Source organism: Hypomesus nipponensis, chromosome 6 (assembly GCF_054491055.1).
Source record: "Hypomesus nipponensis isolate SF chromosome 6, ASM5449105v1, whole genome shotgun sequence".
Classification (NCBI taxonomy): domain Eukaryota; kingdom Metazoa; phylum Chordata; class Actinopteri; order Osmeriformes; family Osmeridae; genus Hypomesus; species Hypomesus nipponensis.
This window is the reverse complement of record NC_140366.1, coordinates 15,771,997-15,792,260: the sequence shown is the minus strand read 5'-3', so window position 1 is coordinate 15,792,260 and position 20,264 is coordinate 15,771,997. Positions and strand designations below refer to the sequence as shown.

Sequence of the window (20,264 nt, the reverse complement as noted above, 5' to 3'; positions counted from 1 at the left end):
CTTTCTGTCCCTCTCTCTCGTCCCTCAGATGATTGGTCTTCTTGGTGCTCAGCTCTTCCTCTGTGGTTCTCCTCGCGTGTCAGAAGCTGAAGATGAAAAGGAGGATGAATTCATTTGACGTTATGCAGTGCAGTTGTGTTTTAATCAGTTTCCAATCCCTTCTTCCACTATTTTGTCCACCTCTCCTGTTCACAAGAGGGGCTGGGGGTGGAGTTAACCTCTCTCTTCCCTTCCACTCTCCCTTCCACTCTCTTCTCAATCAGCCCCCAGTCACTAGGACCCGGGGGGAGCGAACAGGAAAACATTAGATATCATTACATCTCCTCACTCACTCTTCTTTCCTCCTCCCTCCTCCCTCCTCCCTCTCCTCCCCTCTCTCACTAAACCATTAGGGTCCTTGTCACCGAGTGAAACAGGAAGCCTTGTCAACGACGAGCAGCAACAAGACTCCCTCAGCAAAGTGGAATAGACACCACAATTCAGCCTCCGGCTCTCTCAGTGTTATCTATAGACAGACAACAGAAGGCACTCTGGGCTGAATAGCCCTGGATGCTGTGAGTGGACTGATTGTGTGGAGTGGCAAACGGCACAGCTGAAAGCAGAGGATGTTTGATTCAATATCAGATTTGTTTTTTTGTTTTTCTTCGCAGACACCTACTGTTGACACGGCGTTCAAAAGAAAACTATACTTCAGCCAGAGGGGGAGGGGGGAACATGTTTTGTTGGCTAAAAACATTTCATGTTGATACATCCAGATGAACGGAAACCAATTAGTAGCAACACGAGCACAGCTACAACTTAATAGCTCACAGTAGCATTTCCACAAACAACAAGACAACGAGACAATGTGCCCCACAGCCCGCGCAGGTGCCAAGAATCCTTAAGACGGAACAATCCATCTCAGAGGAGCTTCCGGAAGGTTCCACCCTCCGCCTCAGAGCTCCGTGGCAGATCTCCAGGTTGTGGGCAGCACGCCTGACACATGTCACAGTATTGACAGCCGAGGCAAGATGAGGAAGGGGAGGCAATGGGGCGTGGGGGGAGGAGAGGTGGTGAGGTGCATACCCAAACAGGTCTGTCCCTGCTGCCTTTTGCGGGGCACGTTCCAAGGTGGACGCCGTCCTCAGTCCTGTTCCACACAGAGGGGTCAGCTGAGCTTGTCTGTAAGCCCGTTAGAGGCTGCAGCACCTGGAGGGAGGGCAGGGTTGTGCCCTCCTCGCTCCACACAGAGGCTCCTTGAAGGCAGTGCTGTCTGACCAGGGCCCTGGGGCGCCCTGCAGGGGCTGCTTGTATTGTGTGGTTAATTGTGAGCGATTTCAAAGAGGGTGGAGGATGAGGCTGCCCTGTCTCCTCAGGTGATCGTGTGTGTGTGTGAGCGTGTGTGTGCGTGTATGCGTGTGTGTCTTCGTTATTGAACTTGTAGCTCAGCTCCCTTACAGCCATCACCTCTGATCAATAACCTCATCAGCCTGCTTTGTCTCGGACAAGAGGAAGACCAGACCTGGAGATGACACGCACACACACACACGTGCACACACACAAACATGCACCCACACACAAACACACATGCACACACGTGCACACTGCACACACACACAAACATGCACACACACACAAACATGCGCACACACACGTACGCAATATACCAGTGACACACAGGCAGCTGCTGCTGTAAAAGCCTGAGGATGCTCTGAGTGTCTGTGTCCAAATGAGTTATCTAGTCTGAATCAATGAGTCACTCATCCACTACCAAACTTTGCTTTAGGGAAGATATGATCTTTTATTGTTCAGCAGCAACCAGACCATGTTTCTGAACATCAATATTTGGTTTGGTGTATGAGGGATCCATCATGTTGTCTACAGCTATGTGGATGGATTTTTAGCATGGGAGGAGCAAGACAAATAGGATTCTTCCAAAGCAGTCAAATACAAATCCACATGTGCTGGATCCCTCCGTAGGAACCCAGAGAAAACATCCAGCTAACGTAACTCTGCAGTGAAAGTGTCTCAAACAGCTGTTCTCCTCCTCCAGATCTGATGTGAGCTGACACTGTGGTGAGGATCAGCTGAGGGCTTCTCTGCTCTCAAGGAAACCCATCTGGCTGAGCAGTCCAGCCCTCCCATGACCCTCCAGTAGGCCCTGCTCTCCAGACCCAGCACTGGCTGCAGCACAGCCTCATGTAGACACATTCACTCATACACACACACATGCACACCTACACACACACGCACGCACGCACACAGACACACTCTCGCTCATACACAGACACAAACACAAGCACACATAGTCCAACAAATACACACAGACTCGCAATTTTACACACACACATAAACTCATACACACGAGCACACACACTCACACACACACAGCTCCTCATATGCCCCAGACTGCCCCGACAGAGAACAGTTAAGGACCCAGTGACAAAGTACCGCTCTTCAATGAGAAGAGTCTTTCAACTGTCACCTCCCCTCACTACTACAATTTGAAGACAAGCACACACCACACACACAAACAAGCTGAAGTACCAGTATTTTCTGTAACACCTCCAATAATTGCGTCCTGCGCTACATTCATGTTCAGATTACAAACACACGGTGAAAGATGACAGATGTTGATATAGATATCATACCTCGAAAACTGGAAGCTGGAAGCATTCATTACCTTAGCAACAAAAGTGCCTGGTCCACGCTCTTCTGTGCGCCTCTTTCCTCTTAGCAACAAGCAAACGGCAGGTCCATGGTCTAATTGACTCCGGGAGTGAGAGAGGTGGAGGACAGAGGGGATGGAGGGATGGATGGAGTAGGAAGGAAGAAGAAGAAGCTTCACAGCTGTTGAGACGGTGGTGGGATCAGCGTCAGCCACCGGGAGACGGATTTCTACCTCTCTCTCTTCCTCTCTCTCTCTCTCTCTCTCTCTCTCAACCTCTCTCTCTCTCTCTCTCACTCTCTTCCTCTCCCTCTCTCCCACTCTCTCTCACTCTCTCTTTCTCTCAACCTCTCTCTTCCACTCTCTCCCTCTCTCCCACTCTCTCTCTCTCTCCCTCTCGCTGTCTCTCCGTATCCCTCTTCTTCGCTCTCTCTCTTCCTTGTTTTCGTGTTCTCTCTCTGAGCGGGGAGCTGCCGTCAGCAGAGGGTTGATTGTGTGTGGAGTGTAGCGGTCAGGTATGCTATGAGGATCCTTGCATGTGTACGACTGTGTGTGCGCGCGCGTGTGTGTGTGTGTGTGTGAGAGAGCAGCAGAGCGAGGGAAGCAGAGAGAGAAAACAGGAGGTGGGGGTTGGGAAACAGTGACTCCCTTACAGTGTGTGTGTGTGTGTGTGTGTGTGTGTGTAGAACAATTTCTAAAACATGCAGCCATCTATTAGTAAGAACAAGACATAGATAGGAATGGACTGAGAGATAGAACGCAGCTGAATGACTGAAAGAATTGAAGGGAACTAGAGATAGAGATAACAGACAGGGTTAAGAAGAGACAGGTGGAGAAAAGTGAGGGAAAGAAAGGGATGAAGAGAGAGAGAGAGGATGGTGAAGAGAGTCCAATCAGAGAGGAGGTTGTTTCCACACGCTGCTGTGGCAGCATGGTATCAAAGTGAAACCTCAACCCACTTCACTGTGTACCATCTGGTCGGCCCATAGGCATGGTTATCTGTTCTCTGATGAAATCTACAACTTTACCGACTTTCTCTTGATCTCCTCCCTCTTTCCATCTTTCTGTGTTGTTGGTTTAAACACGTCTGTGGGCCTTGCTAACGGCTGTAACACAGACACGCACAGAGGAAGAGGATGGAGGGATCAGGACTTGAACTGCGACTGGAGCCTGAGATGAAAGCCGATGATCCAAGGATGGACTCAGGGAAGAAACCTTCCTTGACTGGGACAATGGAGGAGAGACCACCGTGTGTGTGTGCGTGCGCAGGGGGAGGATGTGGATGCGGTGTGTGTCTTGTGGGGGTAAATGTAGATGGTGTGTGGGTCTTGGGGTGGGATGCAGATTATGTGTGTGTGTGTGCTGTGGGAGAGAATTTTGATAGTGTGTGAGTGTGTTGTGGGGGTGAATGTTGATAAGGTATGTGTATGGGGTTGGGGAGGGGGTTGGGCGTGTGTGTGTGTGTGTGTGTGTGTGTATGCCACTGTATGGCTGGAGAGGGTTGAATGTAACAACTGGCACAACAGCATATGTTTGACAAATGTGTGGCTTTTGGGAGTCAGGTGGCTGAGCGGTTAAGTAATCGGGCTAGTAATCAGAAGGTTGCTGGTTCGATTCCTGGCCGTGGAGAAAGGAGTAGTGTCCTTGGGCAAGGCACTTGACCCTACTGGCCTTGGGAGAATGTCCCTGTACTTAAGGTAAGTCTCTCTGGATAAGAGCGTCTGCTAAATGACGTCATTGACATTGCCACGCAGACACGAAACAGGCAGGTATAGAACATTGTGTATTTGAGACAAAGACACAGAAATGAGTCAGAAACCGCTCTGAGGCAGACAGGAAACTGCCAGACATGAAAGCAGTGCTTATCATCATAAAACCTGTTCACTTGGCCAAATGACCAATTATGCTTTATGAAAATGGCTTATATTTGAATCTAATTGAATATCGTTGGGACAGTGAGACGCTGTTTCTCTCTCTTTCCCCATCGCTCTCTCTTTGCCTATCTCTCCCTCTCTCTCGTTTGTTTTATGCAGTTCGCCAACCGATGGGGAAAATGACCGTCAATAAGCACACAAATCAATGCACTTACAAGCAAACTGTCAACAGCAACAAGGATTCTAATGGACTACTTTGGCCAAACGGATCGACACACATGCACTCATGCTCACACACACACACAAATTCATATCCCATCATGCCTGTGGACAGTACTCCAGATAAATAATTGAATGAGTGTAAAGGCAGGAAGAGTGGAGGTCCAAGGGGCTCACCCTGCACTTTCTACAGCCGCTCGATGTCTTGCGCATTTCCACTCTCATTTCTGACCTCTCTATACGTTAAACTTGCTGTAGTTGGCCTTTTTTTTTTTTTTTTTTTTTTTTACCATACATTGATTAGGCATAGCTACTGCAAGATGTTATTGTTGCTCCGTATATAAGTAATTGAGATGTTTTTGGATGTTTTGTTTATGGTGCCTGGTAGCTGAGATTATTATTATATTATGATTATGCGATTAGATTATCACCGTTCTTTGACTTTGACCATGAAACTTCAGATTCTTCATCTTCTGCTGTCCTTTATAAGAACTATTTGTACGTTGCTTTGGATAATAGCGTCTGTTAAATGTAATACACACAGGATTTTTTATGTAACTATATTTGAAAAGACCTTAAGACCGCCAGTACAGACTCTTGCTCTTTCGAAATGTCACAGCCCGATGAAGGCCAGCCCTGCAACTCCCCCGGAAGGCTCATGAAACATCTGTACACACCAGTTGGCATGTAGCCTATGCAGCATTACATCTATCTTTTTGAATAATAAATCTTTGATCATCGTTCAAAGCTAACCCCATCTCAGGGATGTTTAATGTATTAAAGGCAGTGCAGGAAGTGGTGGCAGCGAACACTGATCATTGCGTGTGTTTTTAGCGGTCGTGCTGGCTGGCTGAATAAGGATGGAGAGACAGTACACTCGCAGGCGTTTATTGTATGGTACGTTGTGTCAAGAGTGGTGTAATGGCCGAATTCTGCTACTCTGTTTTACTCTGTTTTCCAAAAAACTGACACATGGGAACGCCTTCTGTCTAGAGACGCTCTCTGATGGAGACAAGGGGGGCTGTCACTTGAATACAAGTCTCGCATCCAAGAAGTCTATGGAAGCAAATCAATATGCGTGTTCGACTTCATGCAGCGCTGGCGGGGCCGAGAGTCGGCTGCAGCCGGCTGCCTTGAAGCTGAGAATGCCATTGGCTGCTTCAAGTCAGCCAGCTGCAGGCGGATGCATGAAGTCGAATACACCTATTTACATAACTTTTCGAATTTTAAACTTTAAAGCCTGAATTTGGTTCTTTTTGAATTTCTGAAGCTTAATTGAATATTTCTTTATTTAATTTTTGGGATCTGAATTTTACTTCGGATTAGAGCTAGGCCTGCCTGAATTTCCAAATCTTGAACTTTTGGATCTGGATTTTTTTTTACATTAAAATTTAAATATGATTTATTTGTCAAAGAGGTGAATTCAAAACTAACACATTCGGTGGTGTTTAAATTTCAATATTAGGCTGTAATTGCTCACTGGTCCCCACATTGAGTACTCAATGACTCAATTCAAAACATGTCACTGATTTGCTTCCATACAACTCGCTTTGTCCGGACCCAATTCTCAAGATCTTAAGAGTCAGCCCACACACGCGTACACGAAAGACCGACGACTCACTCCTGGTTTGAACTCCACATTCCTGCCCCTTCTCCCAACACCGTTTTCCTTCTCCTCCAGACTCCTAACTGGGCGCTGAGCTGGAGAGGAGACCTTCAACCTCCTGTCTGGATGGACTTACAGGAAACATGCTGAGGTCGATCAGCTGGGATGAACAGGCCATTAAACACGCATTTGTCAGCTCTCTGTCCCCCTCCACCTGTCAGCTCACTTCTGGAATAATAACACCCACTCCTTCCCCAGTGACTCAGCCACAGGTGCAAACACACTGGTTACCTGGGAAACAGATCCAAGATGGCCGGCGCTGTCCCAGTGCTCATGTTTCAGCCGCGCTACAGAGGCAATGAGGCTCGAGCAACTCCAGAACATGACTCATTCTTGCCGATTCTGTGTTTTTTCTTTTTAATCCTGTCAAACCCGACAGGATTGTAACAACACACCCGCACACCTGTTTGATTTGACAGTTGTCCGTCTCAGCAGGTAACAGAGGGCCAATGCAGTGCCGGCTGTTCCCAGACCACATCATGAGCAAGGGGGCAGCTGCCGTTTAGTCCTGGTAGCCCTGGTGGTGAAAGGGTTAAGCACGCAATCAGGAGTATCTCTTTCTCTCTGATAGGAGAGCATGAGGAGTTGTGCCCAAAGCAGCCTCAGCTCCAGACCCTGGTCCTCTCTCTCTCTCTCTCTCTCTCTCTCTCTCTCTCTCTCTCTCTCTCTCTCTCTCTCTCCATCCTCTCCTCTCCTCTCCTCGCTTCACTGATTGCTCACCGCTAGGTGCAATTATACATCAGACAGCGTAGAGAGACCAGACACTTACCTCTGATGAAACCAAACTGGGAGTGAGTGTGAGAGTGTACGCGTGTGTATGTGTGTTGTAAAACACAACAATCACCACAGAGAGTACTCCTCAAGCTGAACGGAAAAGTGAGAAAACAGAACTTCCTGATGCTGTGTGTTGTCAGATAACGTCATTTATTGGCCCAGTAAGCGACGGTAGAGCACACACACACACACACACCTCGGCCCCGCCTCCTGTGTGTTCCCCCACCCCCCAACACCCCCCCCCCCCCAACACCCCCTTCTATAACAGAAAACATTACAGCACCTCAAATCAAACAAAGGAAGGGGAGAAGGGGGGCTTTTGTCACAAACTTGAATACTTTGATCACTGCAAACTTTAAAAAATCTTCTTCACCTCTACACTTTTCAAAGGAAATAAACATGAGCTGTAAACAGTACTTGGGTTATAATCGCAGGCCTATACCTTCTACAGAAATATGCAAATAATCCTTCCTAACAGATGTCTGTGTAGAGCTGATGACAGACACACCCCAGAAGCGTGTTGCTTTGTGTAGGCTGCACAACACTGTCCCCCCCCGTCCCCCCCCAACACCTTGAAAGTACATCGTCTTCCTTGGAGTAATCACTTATCTCACATGACTGAAGACAAGGCCTGAGCTGGATCTTACATGGTACCAAGCATGGCACACCCAGGAATTTCAAATACACAAACTCAATGCAGTGGTTTGATAAACGCGACAATTTTGTACAAAACAATGTGCAAAGTTTTTTTTTTTTTTACAAAAAAATTCAAACAAAAACTAAAGAAATCACAGGGGTACGTTTGAACATGTGTACACTCCCCTTATGTATCCGTCTACTCAACTGTAACTGTCAACTAAGGCAAAACACAACAACGACAAGAAAAGGAAAAGTATTCTATGAGCTAACATCAAACTATTGAACATTCAGAACTGGGGAGCTCTCCTGGTATGCAGTTTGAGTGTGTGGTTGTGTGTGAATAGAAAGAAATGTTTTTCTGTTAAAAACTGAACTTATTCAACGAGGTGCTGTCGTTCATGTAATTTGAAATACAAAAACCAAAACAGGCTTCTGTCTTACACACATAATCAGTGGTCATTTATTACGCATCTGTACAAGTGATCACTGCCTGGCCACGGACTCTGCTTTTCAAATGGGGGAGGATTCAGATTGGATGGAGACCCTTCTATCCACAGGCTGTTTCTCATCTCACTGGGGCTCTGATCTGGCTGACAGACAGACAGCCCACAGCTGAGATCTGGGTCTGGGAGCTGAGATCTGGGTCTGGGAGCTGAGATCTGGGTCTGGGAGCTGAGATCTGGGTCTGGGAGGATTCTTAGAACAGAACCAATACTCGGACATTCCACATTCTTCTCCTGGCTCTGCAGAGCAGAGCGGAGCTGTCTAAAACATTCTAGTTCCTAATTCTTTTGAGGTGTTCTATGGGCAGCTGTGTGGGACAGATCACAGCTGTGAGCAACACAGACACTCTCCTCTGTGGAGGAACAGGAGTCATATAGGGATGGAGAAGGCAGTCTCACTTCAACATAGGGGAGTTTCTGTGGCACAGTTAAGGGAACCTATGACAAACACACATGCACAGGCACACCCCCTCCCCCCCATGACTCTCAACGCCCCTGTGTCTAGCCTGGTGGAGGTTACGTAAGCATGTCTGTACAAGGAAGAGACAGACTGTTCTTCAAAAAGCAGTGTTCTAGCAGCAACTTTGGAGAAATGCGATACTCTTTAGTGTGTGTGTGTGTGTGTGTGTGTGTGTGTGTGCATGTGTGTGTGTAACCAGGTGATCCTTCAGCTTACATAACTGCTCATCCCTTTAATCTGGTCCCAGGTGTTGTTCAAAGGCACATCCCTGTTTCCCTGTAGCTGGATGAAGATCACAGGCAACGGAGTCATCAATCACGTTCTCGCACCTTTCAACACTTTCAGAGAACACACAGAGCACAGTCCACTATTGCAGGCCGGCTAATCGATTAGCCTGGGCTTAAACATGGGTTCCTGCTGAGTGCAGGATATTTTTTTGTATTACACAGTGAATGCACAGTTCTTTGAATGTTTTTTTTTTTTTTTAAGAATGTCATCTTCATATTTGACCACAAGATGGCACTGAAAGCAACACAATAGCAGGCTTGGGCACCACAACACAAGATATTAATAAAAACCATATCAGGCTTAAGTTAGAATGGAAAGAAAGCCATTTAAATAATAGGAATGATCCTTCTAGATAAACTAAACACTGACGTCAGTTGTACTGTACGCATAGAACAACTTATTTATTGATTTATAATACAAGAAAATAAATAAATTGGAAAAAGTCCCCCGAGAATGACTTCAATGTTCAATCAGTTCTGTATCAACGTTCCTTGAGATGCTGGGTTAACAGGGTCAGGAATAGTGCTCCTTGTTCTTCAGAGGGTCGTACCAAAACCTGAAGAAGTTTGATTGCTAAGATGTAAGATGGTTGAAACATTAGTCCTTCGGCCATCCAAGGTGTGTTTAACAGAGGGGGGAAGTCTGGCTCAAATACTGTCCTTCCTATTGCTTTAAAGACAACGTTTGGGTTGATCAATCTATTCTTGATGTCAACTGTAGAATCTCTGCCGAGCGCTGGACCCAAACATGAAACGGAACCTGTCGTCAAAGGTTTCGGCCAGGGTGTCACAAAGCACCAGCAGTGAATTGTGGGTAGTCTTTGAATGCTGGAGGAATGGGTGTTCGAGAGAAGCTTCTGCTGCAGTCTACCCAGCTGGAGGACGCTGTGTCTGGGAGCAGCAGGGGAGACCACGCCCCCAGGACGTCCCTCTGGAGGGGGGGGGGGAGGTGGGGGGAGACCACGCCCCCAGGACATCCCTCTGGAGGGGGGGGAGGTGGGGGGAGACCACGCCCCCAGGACGTCCCTCTGGAGGGGAGGGAGGTGGGGGGAGACCACGCCCCCAGGACGTCCCTCTGGAGGGGGGGGGGGAGGTGGGGGGAGACCACGCCCCCAGGACGTCCCTCTGGAGGAGAGAGAGGTGGGGGGGGAGGTGGGGGGAGACTACACCCCCAGGACATTCCCCTGGAGGGAGGACATGATCCAGTACAAGCCCAGACCTCCTTCTGAAGTCCAGGACTACCTGCAGATGTAGCTCTGCTCAGGGTGAATACAAGCCCAACAGTCCCTCATTAGGGCGGAATGTAGAGTGAGGTGGTTGGTGAACGTGTGGTATGTACAGTGGGATGACCCTCCTCTGGACCAGCTCTCGTCTGTTCCCATGGCAATCGAGCAGGATGCCGTGCTGCTTCCCGTGGATGATGGAGGAATGTCTCTCAGCATTCCTGTCTGGTTCTGGGGATGCTGGCCTTGTCCCTTGTCTAAACCTGTCTGTCTGCGTTGGTCTGGCTGCTCATACGTCTGTCTGTCTGCCTTCGCAGACTCAAGTGTGGGGACCAGTGAGCAAACAGGTGAGACAGGTGTAGTTGTGGAGAGCTGTTTAAAATCTTTACAGTTCACCTTTTCAGTTGTGCCTTTCGAAGAGTGCATCCTCGGCGAGCTGGATTACAGACAGAGAAACAGAGAGGCCGTCCCCTCCTCCACCATCCCTTCCTCCCTCCACCATCCCTCCCTCCCTCCACCATCCCTTCCTCCCTCGACCATCCCTCCCTCCCTCCCTCCGCCATCCTCACGTCTTGAGGAGAGGGTGGCTCTGACACTTCAGAGCGAGGGGGAGGGCTTGGGGAGGGAGGGGGAGGAGGGAACAGAGAGGAAGGGGGGAGAGAGGAGGGGGGTGGAGGGAGGAGGGAGTGTCGCAGGGCAGTGTTTCGGGGTAGATCACACCCTCAAGGCTGTGGTAGGGAGGCTTTTCCTGATTGGTCTCTCTGGTGTCGGGTGTGACAGAGGGGGAATCTTCCCTCGGGGCAGGAAGGAAGGATGTGTTTGAACTAGTCCTTCAGGTGAAGCAGGACATGGCGGCTGTTAATGAATGGGGAAACAGACCCTGGCGTGATGGGTAGAGAACAAAAACAGTTCCTCTCTCCTCCCTCTCCTCTCCTCAGGGTGTGTGTGTGTGTGTGTGAGCCTCAGTTCATGTCGATGGTGTTGAAGACCCACTCGGTGAACTTCTTGAGCTTGGCGGCCGAGCTCTGGGACTCGTCCTGCAGTCGCTGGTTGTCCTCCCACAGCCTCTTGATCTGGACCTGCAGCCTGCTCTTCTCCTCTCTCTCCTGCAGGGGGCAGTGTGTGTGTGTGTGTCAGTAAATCCCAGTTTTTTTGTTTCCAAGTGTGAGTATGTGTGTGGATATGTGATAATGTATCTAAGTATGTGGGGAGAGGGGGTCAGATGGCTGAGCGGTTAGGGAGACGGGCTATTAATCAGAAGGTTGCCGGTTCGATTGCCGGTTCGTACAAAATTAGGTTGTGTCCTTGGGCAAGGCACTTCACTCTACTTGCCTCGAGGGAATGTCCCTGTACTTACTGTAAGTCGCTCTGGATAAGAGCGTCTGCTAAATGACTAAATGTAAGTATGTTTTATTATTATTTATTTTTGATTTAACCTTTATTCAACCAGGCAGAATCATTTAAGAACAAAATTCTTATTTACAAAGATGGCCTGGCAAAAAGCATGTGTGAGTGAGTGTGTGTGTAAGTGTGTACCTAGGCGTGTGTATCTAGGTGTGTGTGTGTGTGTGAGCTGTCACCTTCTTCAGATCGTCTTGCAGCATCTTGACCATGGCCTCCAGTTTGGTCACCTTCCTCTCCAGACCCACATGACCCTCACTGCAGCACAACACACACGTTTACTCTCTGTTTCACAAGTCACACATAGAAACTATCTAATCCAGCTGGAACACACACTGATGCATCACTCTATGATTTGTATTACAGTAAGTGTACATGAACGTGTGAGTGGGTTAGAGTGTGTACAGTAAGTGTGTGTGTGTGTGTGTGTTAGCATGTGAATGCGTGCATGTGTACAATATATGTGTGTGTGTAAGTGTAAAATATGTATGTATCAGTGTGTGTACAGTGTGTGTGTGTACAGTGTGTGTGTCACCTTGAGGAGGGCCTGGACACAGGGGCGGGCTGCAGCTCTATGCGTGTGTGTGTACAGTGTGTGTACAGTGTGTGTGTGTGTACAGTGTGTGTGTGTGTGTGTACAGTGTGTGTGTGTCACCTTGAGGAGGGCCTGGACACAGGGGCGGGCTGCAGCTCTATGTGCTGCTGGGGGCTGGAGGCTCCACTGCCTCTGTGGTTGGAGTCGCTGAACACAAACCCCCGCTGGACTGGAGAGAGACAGACAGACAGGGAGGGGCTTAACACTCACACTACCCTCACCCACCCACCCCCCCTCCACCCCCCCCCCCCTCCACCCCCCCCCCCCCACTCGACAGTGTTCAGACTAACCAGCTCCTCTCTCACTTTCAAAGGTGTTGGCCACATCCACCAGGAGGGTCCAGTCCAGGGGGCTGTCCCTCTCACTGGGGGGGAGGGGCATCAGCTCCTGGGGGAGGGGCCCCCGGTGCCTCTCTGCCATTTCAGCCAATGACGTGTCGGACGCAGACAGGTCACCTGGGGAGCACACGGGAGGAGCGGGTCAGAGCCGAGGCCGTCCTGCACGCTCTCCACCAGCAGGGGGCAGCAGAGACGTAACCAGACGTTAAACGCTCTTCCGCGGAGCCGTAGATTACAAGCTTTCGTTTTGGCTTTCATGTCCCGCCCCTGGTGGACATGTCAGCTAAACACCTCCAGGGCGTGGTGGCGGTGGGCTCCCTCACCGTGCAGCTTGACCCCCAGCTTGTAGGAGGGCCGTCGGAGGGGCACGCCGCGGGTGGTGGGGGAGCGCGGAACGGTGGAGCAGCTGAACAGCACGTCGCTGCCCAGGGCCTGCTCCAGCATGGAGTCCCCCAGGCTGGGCAGACGCTGGCCCCGGTAGATACTCTCGTCTGACAGGGTCCTGTGGAGCGAGCGACGACTGGGGGGCTTGCCCGATGAGGAGGACTAGGGAGGGGGGAGGGGAGTAAGGGTAAGATCATGTACATACAGTGAAAAGAGTTAAGAATTAAAGAGTTATAAAACATGAGGACAAAGTCACAGCACAACAATTTTGACTTTTTTTATTTCCACAAATAACTATAAAAAGGTTTTGGAGCTGTTCCCATCCTGCCTGGCTACCAGGGGCTCCCTGTGTGGCGGCGAGGCGGAGGAGGAGCTACCTTGTCCTTGTGTCTGCGGGGGTGAGGGGGGCTGTCGGGGGCGTGGTGCCTGCGGGAGTCGTCCTCCATGGTGGACTTGGCGTGGGGCTGGGGGGAGTGCATGTCCCTCAGAGAGGGCCTGGTCTGGGACGGGCTGCCCTCTCCACCCCCCTCCCCTGGAGACTTCCTGCTCACACACACACACAGACACAGACAGGGATTCAGTTAATACAGCAGAGTGATGATGATGATCAGGCGGGATGACGATCGCTCTCGCAACATCAACCAACCACCGGGTGGCGATAGAGTAGTAAAAACAACCATTTACTTATTGGACGCTTTAATCCAAAGTGGCATACCAGCAGAGCACAATAGAAAGTTCAGACGAAAATCAAGAGGAAAGTTATAACAGTAATTCAGTGGTTAGACTAGTATTAAAGCACCTCTTAGGATGTTAAGAAGCACAACTAAGTCAGAAGGAGACAGTTGAGATTCCCAGCCTCTGTGGAAAACAGGAGAGCTCTACACGGCAGCATGCTTACTTCCTCGTGTCTCCGAAGTCGACGGAGTTGATGGTGGAGCCTGGCTTCCTCCAGCCAATCAGGTACTTGGAAGTAGCGCCCTGGCGGGGGTAGAAAGTCTTGGGCCCGGGGGAGACGAAGGACTGGGACGAGGGCGAGGTGGCCGAGGACGAGGACTCGTCCCGGGGGGAGTTGTGGCCGGAGTGTCGGGAGCTGGGGGGCGGAGAGAGGGGAGACCAGGTCAGCTCCAGGGATGATGACATCAAGATGGGGCTTTACAGATGCCCCATGGGACCTAAAGGTCGTGGCTAGACCGTGCTGGACTGTGAGAGGAGCGTACCTGGAGTGGGAGCCGGCATCGCTCAGACTGTAGGTGCTGCTGTCCCTCACCAGCAGGTGTGTGGGGGGGCTGCGGGCCTTCCCCTCGCCTCCCCTCTCCCCCGGGGGACCCGGGGACTCGGCGGTGGCTGCAGACCTCTCCAGCACCCTGCGGCCCCCCTCGGTGGGGCTGTGCCAGGGGGACGGGGTCCTCTCGCGGGCCTCACGGCCCCCCGGGGGCAGCAGGGAGCTGGAGCTGCCGTGGGAGTGAGACGCTCCGTAGGAGCTGGTGTCGATGCCACTGTCGGCCGAGGCCCCCTGGAGGTAGCCCCCTCCCAGGCCGTTGGGCTCCGTGTCGGGCCGGTCCCCCGGGCCCCCCGCCCCCAGATCGTACCACTTGTCGCTGTCGCTGTGGCCCCCGCTGGAGGCTGTGCTGGACAGGGTGTTGCTGCTGGAGTGGCCCGAGTACAGACCGTCAGACTGGGGGAGAGGAGGGAGGGAGGGAGGAGGGAGAGAGGGAGAGAGGGAAAGAGGGAGAGGGAGGAAAGGAGGGAGGAAGGAGGAGGAGAGAGGGAGAGAGGTGGGAGGGAGGGAGGGGGGAGGGGAAAGGGAGGGAGGGAGGCCCTGTTTAGTTAGCAGCCTCACTTACTAAAGATACTGTAGTTAAAGAGAATTGTGGGTGAAGTCAGAGGGAGGGAGGCGTGGACGAGGCTGGACACGTCAGCTGACACACGTGTCATGAGCGGGACAGTACAGGTCCAGTAGTAGCCAAGCTGGTCTGAGGTAGGGGAGGGCAGCAGAAGAGCCTAGCGGCTGAAGCTCACCTGGCTGCCCTTCTTGGGGGACAGGTGGATGACCTGCTCCTGCCTCTGGATGCGTGGAGCTCCGGAGTAGCCGGGGCCGGGCTTGGACATGGGCGCGTCTGAAACACAGACACACACAGCTAGAGAGACACAGCGAGACACACACAGCGAGAGAGACACACACAGGAAGCCACCAGATCCCTCTAGGTACATCCCACACGACACATCCTTCACGATACACAAACACACGACATGTTGACACTCAAACACAACGAAATGTTCGGCACAGATAAAACCCCACGAAGCGCATCACTTCCTGCGTAGCGCATCACTTCCCACCATGTCCAGCCAAACCGCTCCAACAGAACGACCAATTTAAGTGAATAACAACTGTTTGAAGCGCAGGAGCGTGTCTTTTTTAGCCTGGAAACTGCCTCCACACAAATCAGTCTCCGGACAAGTGTCCGGAGGGTGTGTGTATAACTGCGCGTCCCTGACAGGAAGTAGTGTGTCCCTGGAATGCACCTGGGAGTGTCATGAGACTGCTGGGTCATTGCAGAGATGTTATGCAACAACAAGCACACAAAAATAGACAGAAGAGGCAATTAGAGAGCCGTGGACCCAAGGGGAGAGATGGCAGCATGTGTGTGTGTCCTTGTGTGTGTGTGTCCTTGTGTGTGTATTCATATGTGGGGGGGGGGGGAGGAGAGACAGCAGGGAGGTGAGAACATCAGCCTGAAGTGAATTGATTCCCACCATATTTACCCCACCACGGTCTGCCGTATATGTCGTTCTGTCTTTTTGTACAGAACCGTTGGAGCTCAGGCACTAATTAAAGTGTGCGTGTGTGTGATCTCTGTGTTTCTGCCCCTCCCAGAGACAGTAGACTGTGTCCAGGCCTGGCAGGCTGGAGGAGGGCCTCGCGGACGGCAGGTGGCCAGCGTAGAGGTTCAGGCACGTCTTGACTGGAGGTCAAGAGGTGGCAGGTGCAAATCTCCCCCAAACTCGACATCATTTCGGACGAAAGCATCTGTTACAGCTTTAAGTCTCTGGATAAGCCTCTTAGACTCTGCTCTTCAGAAGCAGGCAGTCAGGAACACAAGACAGGGCCTCTATAGCATGTTAAAGACACACAGGTGAGCTGAACCCTGCTTACCGACTAGAGGGTGAATCTTCACTGATCTCCAGATTCGATTCTCACGTCAGCGATATGATTTGATTACTCGATACATCAGGATGCGTCAAATAAATGTTTCTATTAAAGCCATATAGGGTATTTGACTTGACACCGTTTTCTATTTGACTTCATATGGTTGTTTTCATCCAAACATACAAGTAGTAAGATAGAAACAATCTTTTTTATTTAACAAGTCTGAACAGACAGCATTAATAGCAGTGTTAAAAACAGAGTTTTATCAATCCTCGGAGTTGCTGGCCCAGAGTTTGCATTTTCCACGGCAGGTGTTGTTGCTAGCAACTCTGGATGGAAACGGCTAACGTGATTCCTAAAGTTGGTAGTGTTCCCAACGTATTTAATTTTGGTGTGACAGGCTTTGCATATCGCATGCAATGTTTCCAGTTCGTGCTTCCCAGGCTGTTGGTAGAATGAGAAAACTGTTTACTGTTGGTGTTTACTGCATCGATGCAGCATTGTCCATGTCCGCATTGCGATGCATCGATTATTTGATTAATTTCAACACCTCTAATACTGATTACTGGTGTGAAGTTCATGGGAAAGAAAAGGAGAATGTGTGTGTGTAAGCACAGTGAGTGTTTGTATTCATTGTACAGTATGAAAATTAGTGCTGTCAAACGATTAAAAGATTTAATCGAGATTAATCGCATCAATGTCATAGTTCTCGCGACTAATCGCACATTTGGTATGTATTCTAAATGTCCATTAATTTCTTTTTGTCCCATTATTTTTCTCATTTTGATGCCCTTATCAACATGGAAAAGTGGATCGGATTGCTTAGTGCAAATATTTATTTAATTTAATTGAAAACAACATTGCAATCGCCTGGCTTTGACAAGGGGGCGGAGAATTCGGAGTCTTGTCAATGGAACCATTTGGCAACTTTTTCAAAGTAAATGTTCCATTCAGAATTTTGTTGGCATCCATTTCGGCGTCCACTCAAAACGTAACGTTAGCCGACTACTCTTTCTAATGTCAGTAGTTGTTGCAACAGCATGTAAAAAAAACTCGAAAGTTTGCTTGGCCAAAAAGAATGTTAAAACTTGCGATTAAAAAATGGACGCCGTTAAAATGGGTTTGCGCTAACGCACTAATGAAAATACACTGTATTTGGAGAATGACCCCAGGGTAGTGGGGAGTGTGTGTGAGTGAGTGAGTTAGTGAGTGTGAGTTAGTGTGAGTGTGTGTGTGTGTGTGTGTGTGAGTGTGTGTGGCGGACGGCCGCTGTATGACTCATGTTATTTCTGGACAGCCGAGTGAAAGGCCAGAGACTAGAGATATGGTTGTATTGCAGAGGGGTCAAGAGGTGAGAAGAGAGAGAGAAGTAGAGAAAGGCAGGGGAAAAGGACAAAGAGAAAGACATTCGGTAGAAGAAAGAGACAGAGAGAAACCACAGAGAGAATGGACTGAACTGGACTAGGTGGGGCTGAACTGGGCGGGGCCAGGCTGAACTGGGCCAGGCTGTGTGGGAAGCTCCTTATGACCAGGGGAACCACGATATATGATGGTGGGTATTTCTAGCCAGGACTGTGGTGAGACAGGGGGAGGGACTCCATCAGCACTGGGCAGAAAACGAGGCTCTGTAGGTTTGTGAGGTCCAGAATGCAGGGCTTAAAAGGGCCGACCGAGGCAGGAGAGGCCAGAGAGGTAGGCAGAAACGTGGATGGAGGTTTCTTCTAACCTCGAGCAGCAGAATTGAGCTGAACCATAAAAGGTGGAGTGAGTCATGGAAGATTTCGACCTTGGGAAACAAGGGATATGCTGGAGAAGGAAGGGAGGGAGGTTGGAAGGTGAGAGAGACATTGATTGATAGAGAGAGAGGGGGAAAGAGAGAGAGATTGATAGAGAGAAGGGGAGAGCGAAGGAGAGAGACAGAGAGATGGAGAGAGAAATGGAAAGAGAGAGGGAAATAAAGAGAGAGACAGAGAGAGACAGAGAGAATGAGGGAAAGAGAGAGAGAGAGGGAAAGAGAGAAATGGAAAGAGAGAGGGAAATAAAGAGAGAGACAGAGAGAATGAGGGAAAGAGAGAGAGGGAAAGAGAGAGAGAGAGAGGGAAAGAGAGAGAGGGAAAGAGAGAGGGAAAGACAGACAGAGAGGGTGGCACACAAAGAAGGGGTTACACAACTGTACAGACAGGAAAGAGGTATTTCTGGTTTTTATTATTTTCAATTGAACCTTGGAAGCAGAGAGGGTGGAGAGGGGGGTGATGTATGCGCAGGGTGTGTGTGTGAGTGTGTGATGACAGTCACGCAGCTGGGAGGATGAGGAGGATTGATGGAGAGATGAGGGAGGAGTGTAGCAGTGTTGTCAGTGTTGCAAGACTCGATGCCAAGAGCCACAACACAGGAAAGAGCAACAGAAACACACTGTCACACACACACACAGAATATATACTACAACACACACTTTACGCTACAACATACTCGCACACACTCAGAATGTATGCTTCAACACACACACACACACACACACCCCACACACACACACGGAATGTACGCTTCAACATGTGGGAGGACAGGCAAGGCCATACTATGTCTTCCGTTCTCTTTTTCAAACACATTCTTCTCCCCCCTCCCCTCTCTTCCCCTCCCCTCTCCCTGTCTCTGAATCTGTGTGGGAGTGTGTTGCCTGTGTGCTGTTCCGTGCTAAAGCTACACTTCAAAAGCACCAGTTGTAAGGCTTAACGTAACCAAGGCAATTTAAACGCTGTTCTGCCTCAGAGGAGGTAACCAGGCATTCAAACCATGTCTGCACTACAGCATGATAATGCATCACAATTACAGATGCTACAAATAACTACTTTGATTTGGTCTTGTTAAAAACCGCACACTGTATGTCAAGACTTGGCCATGTCATTAAAGGTTTATCATTATTATATTAATTACCTGTAGAGCTTCTTTCAGCTCCGCCCCCTTCCTCCATCCTCTGCCAATTGGGAGTGGACTTGCCACTTGTCCCGCCCTCTCCGGTACCCTGCCGCTCTGCAGAGAGGGGGGTGGCGGCTGCCGCTGAATCTGAAACACACACACACACAGTCTTATTAAAGGCTCGCCTACGTACACTATTCAAGGATATGCAGCTTCTCATCTGCTCAGCATGTGTTTGCCATTGCAGTGTGATTGAAATGACAGTAAGAGAGAAAGAAAGAAAAAAAGTCAGTTTGACATGAAAATGAAGTGAATCCTAAATGAGAGAGTTTAGCAGCAGCTGCGTGGGGGAAGCTTCCTGAACACCTAGTCATGAAGAGCGTGCGTGACTTCCTCTAAGGCTGCTGTCAGTGTGCTGTAGATAACATGCACGCGCACACACGCACACACGCACACACACGTACAAACACAACCAAACACACACACACACACATCAACACACGTCTTGGACTTACGCCTCAGGCATGGATTTCTGTCTCCAGTGTGCGGAGCCAGCGGAGGCGTCAGTAGAGCAGGAGAGGCTGCTGGGAGAGCTGCGGTTGTGAGGCGAGCGGCCCAGAGCCAGCGACGAGGCCAGGGCATAGTTCTCACTGCCTGGAGACATCCTGGAGGAGGAGAGGAGGAGGAGAAGGGAGGAGAGTGGAAGAGAGCTTGGGCATATATGTATGTGTATTTGCCATAAAACAGCAGAAAGGGATAAAAAAAAAAAAAAAAAAAAAAAAAACTATTGTGGAATTATTTGGGGATCCAGGGGGGACTCCAGGGGCCGACCTCTTTGTGTCCAGGGGCCTCCCGTCACTGCTGACACTGCGGGGGATGGCTGTGTTCCTCTCGGGCCTCTCGGCTGACAGGGTCTTCCCCACAGAGCTGCCCAGGCTGACGGCCCGGTTGGGGGTGTGGGGCTGGGGGGAGGCCGTCAAGGACTGCTGGGGGCTGCTGGACGTGCGCTGCCACTTGTTGTTGTTGCTGCGGAAGGGGAACTTGTACTCAAACGAGCCGCTCTCCCCGCTGCCCTTGTACTCCACCACGGGGACACGGAAGAGCTCAGAGCAGCCCCTGTGTGTGGGGGGGGGGGGGGGGGGGGGGGCAGGAGGAAGAGGGAGAGAAAGAGAGGAAACAGGTGGAGGGAGCGA

At 50.2% G+C, this 20,264-nt stretch overlaps 1 protein-coding gene across 1 annotated transcript in view; it reads right to left on the bottom strand.

Annotated features, from left to right (window-relative positions):
- Positions 1-9,444: 9,444 nt before the first annotated feature.
- sipa1l1 (signal-induced proliferation-associated 1 like 1) overlaps positions 9,445-20,264 on the bottom strand; it is a 57,723-nt gene continuing 46,903 nt past the window's right edge. The window contains 13 exon segments of the mRNA XM_084699747.1: positions 9,445-11,398; positions 11,873-11,951; positions 12,349-12,457; positions 12,594-12,743; positions 12,950-13,172; positions 13,388-13,553; positions 13,909-14,100; positions 14,228-14,685; positions 15,030-15,127; positions 19,090-19,193; positions 19,195-19,218; positions 19,587-19,736; positions 19,903-20,187. Of these exon segments, the coding sequence (XP_084555873.1) occupies positions 11,255-11,398; positions 11,873-11,951; positions 12,349-12,457; positions 12,594-12,743; positions 12,950-13,172; positions 13,388-13,553; positions 13,909-14,100; positions 14,228-14,685; positions 15,030-15,127; positions 19,090-19,193; positions 19,195-19,218; positions 19,587-19,736; positions 19,903-20,187 (2,182 nt within the window). The 3' untranslated portion in view covers positions 9,445-11,254.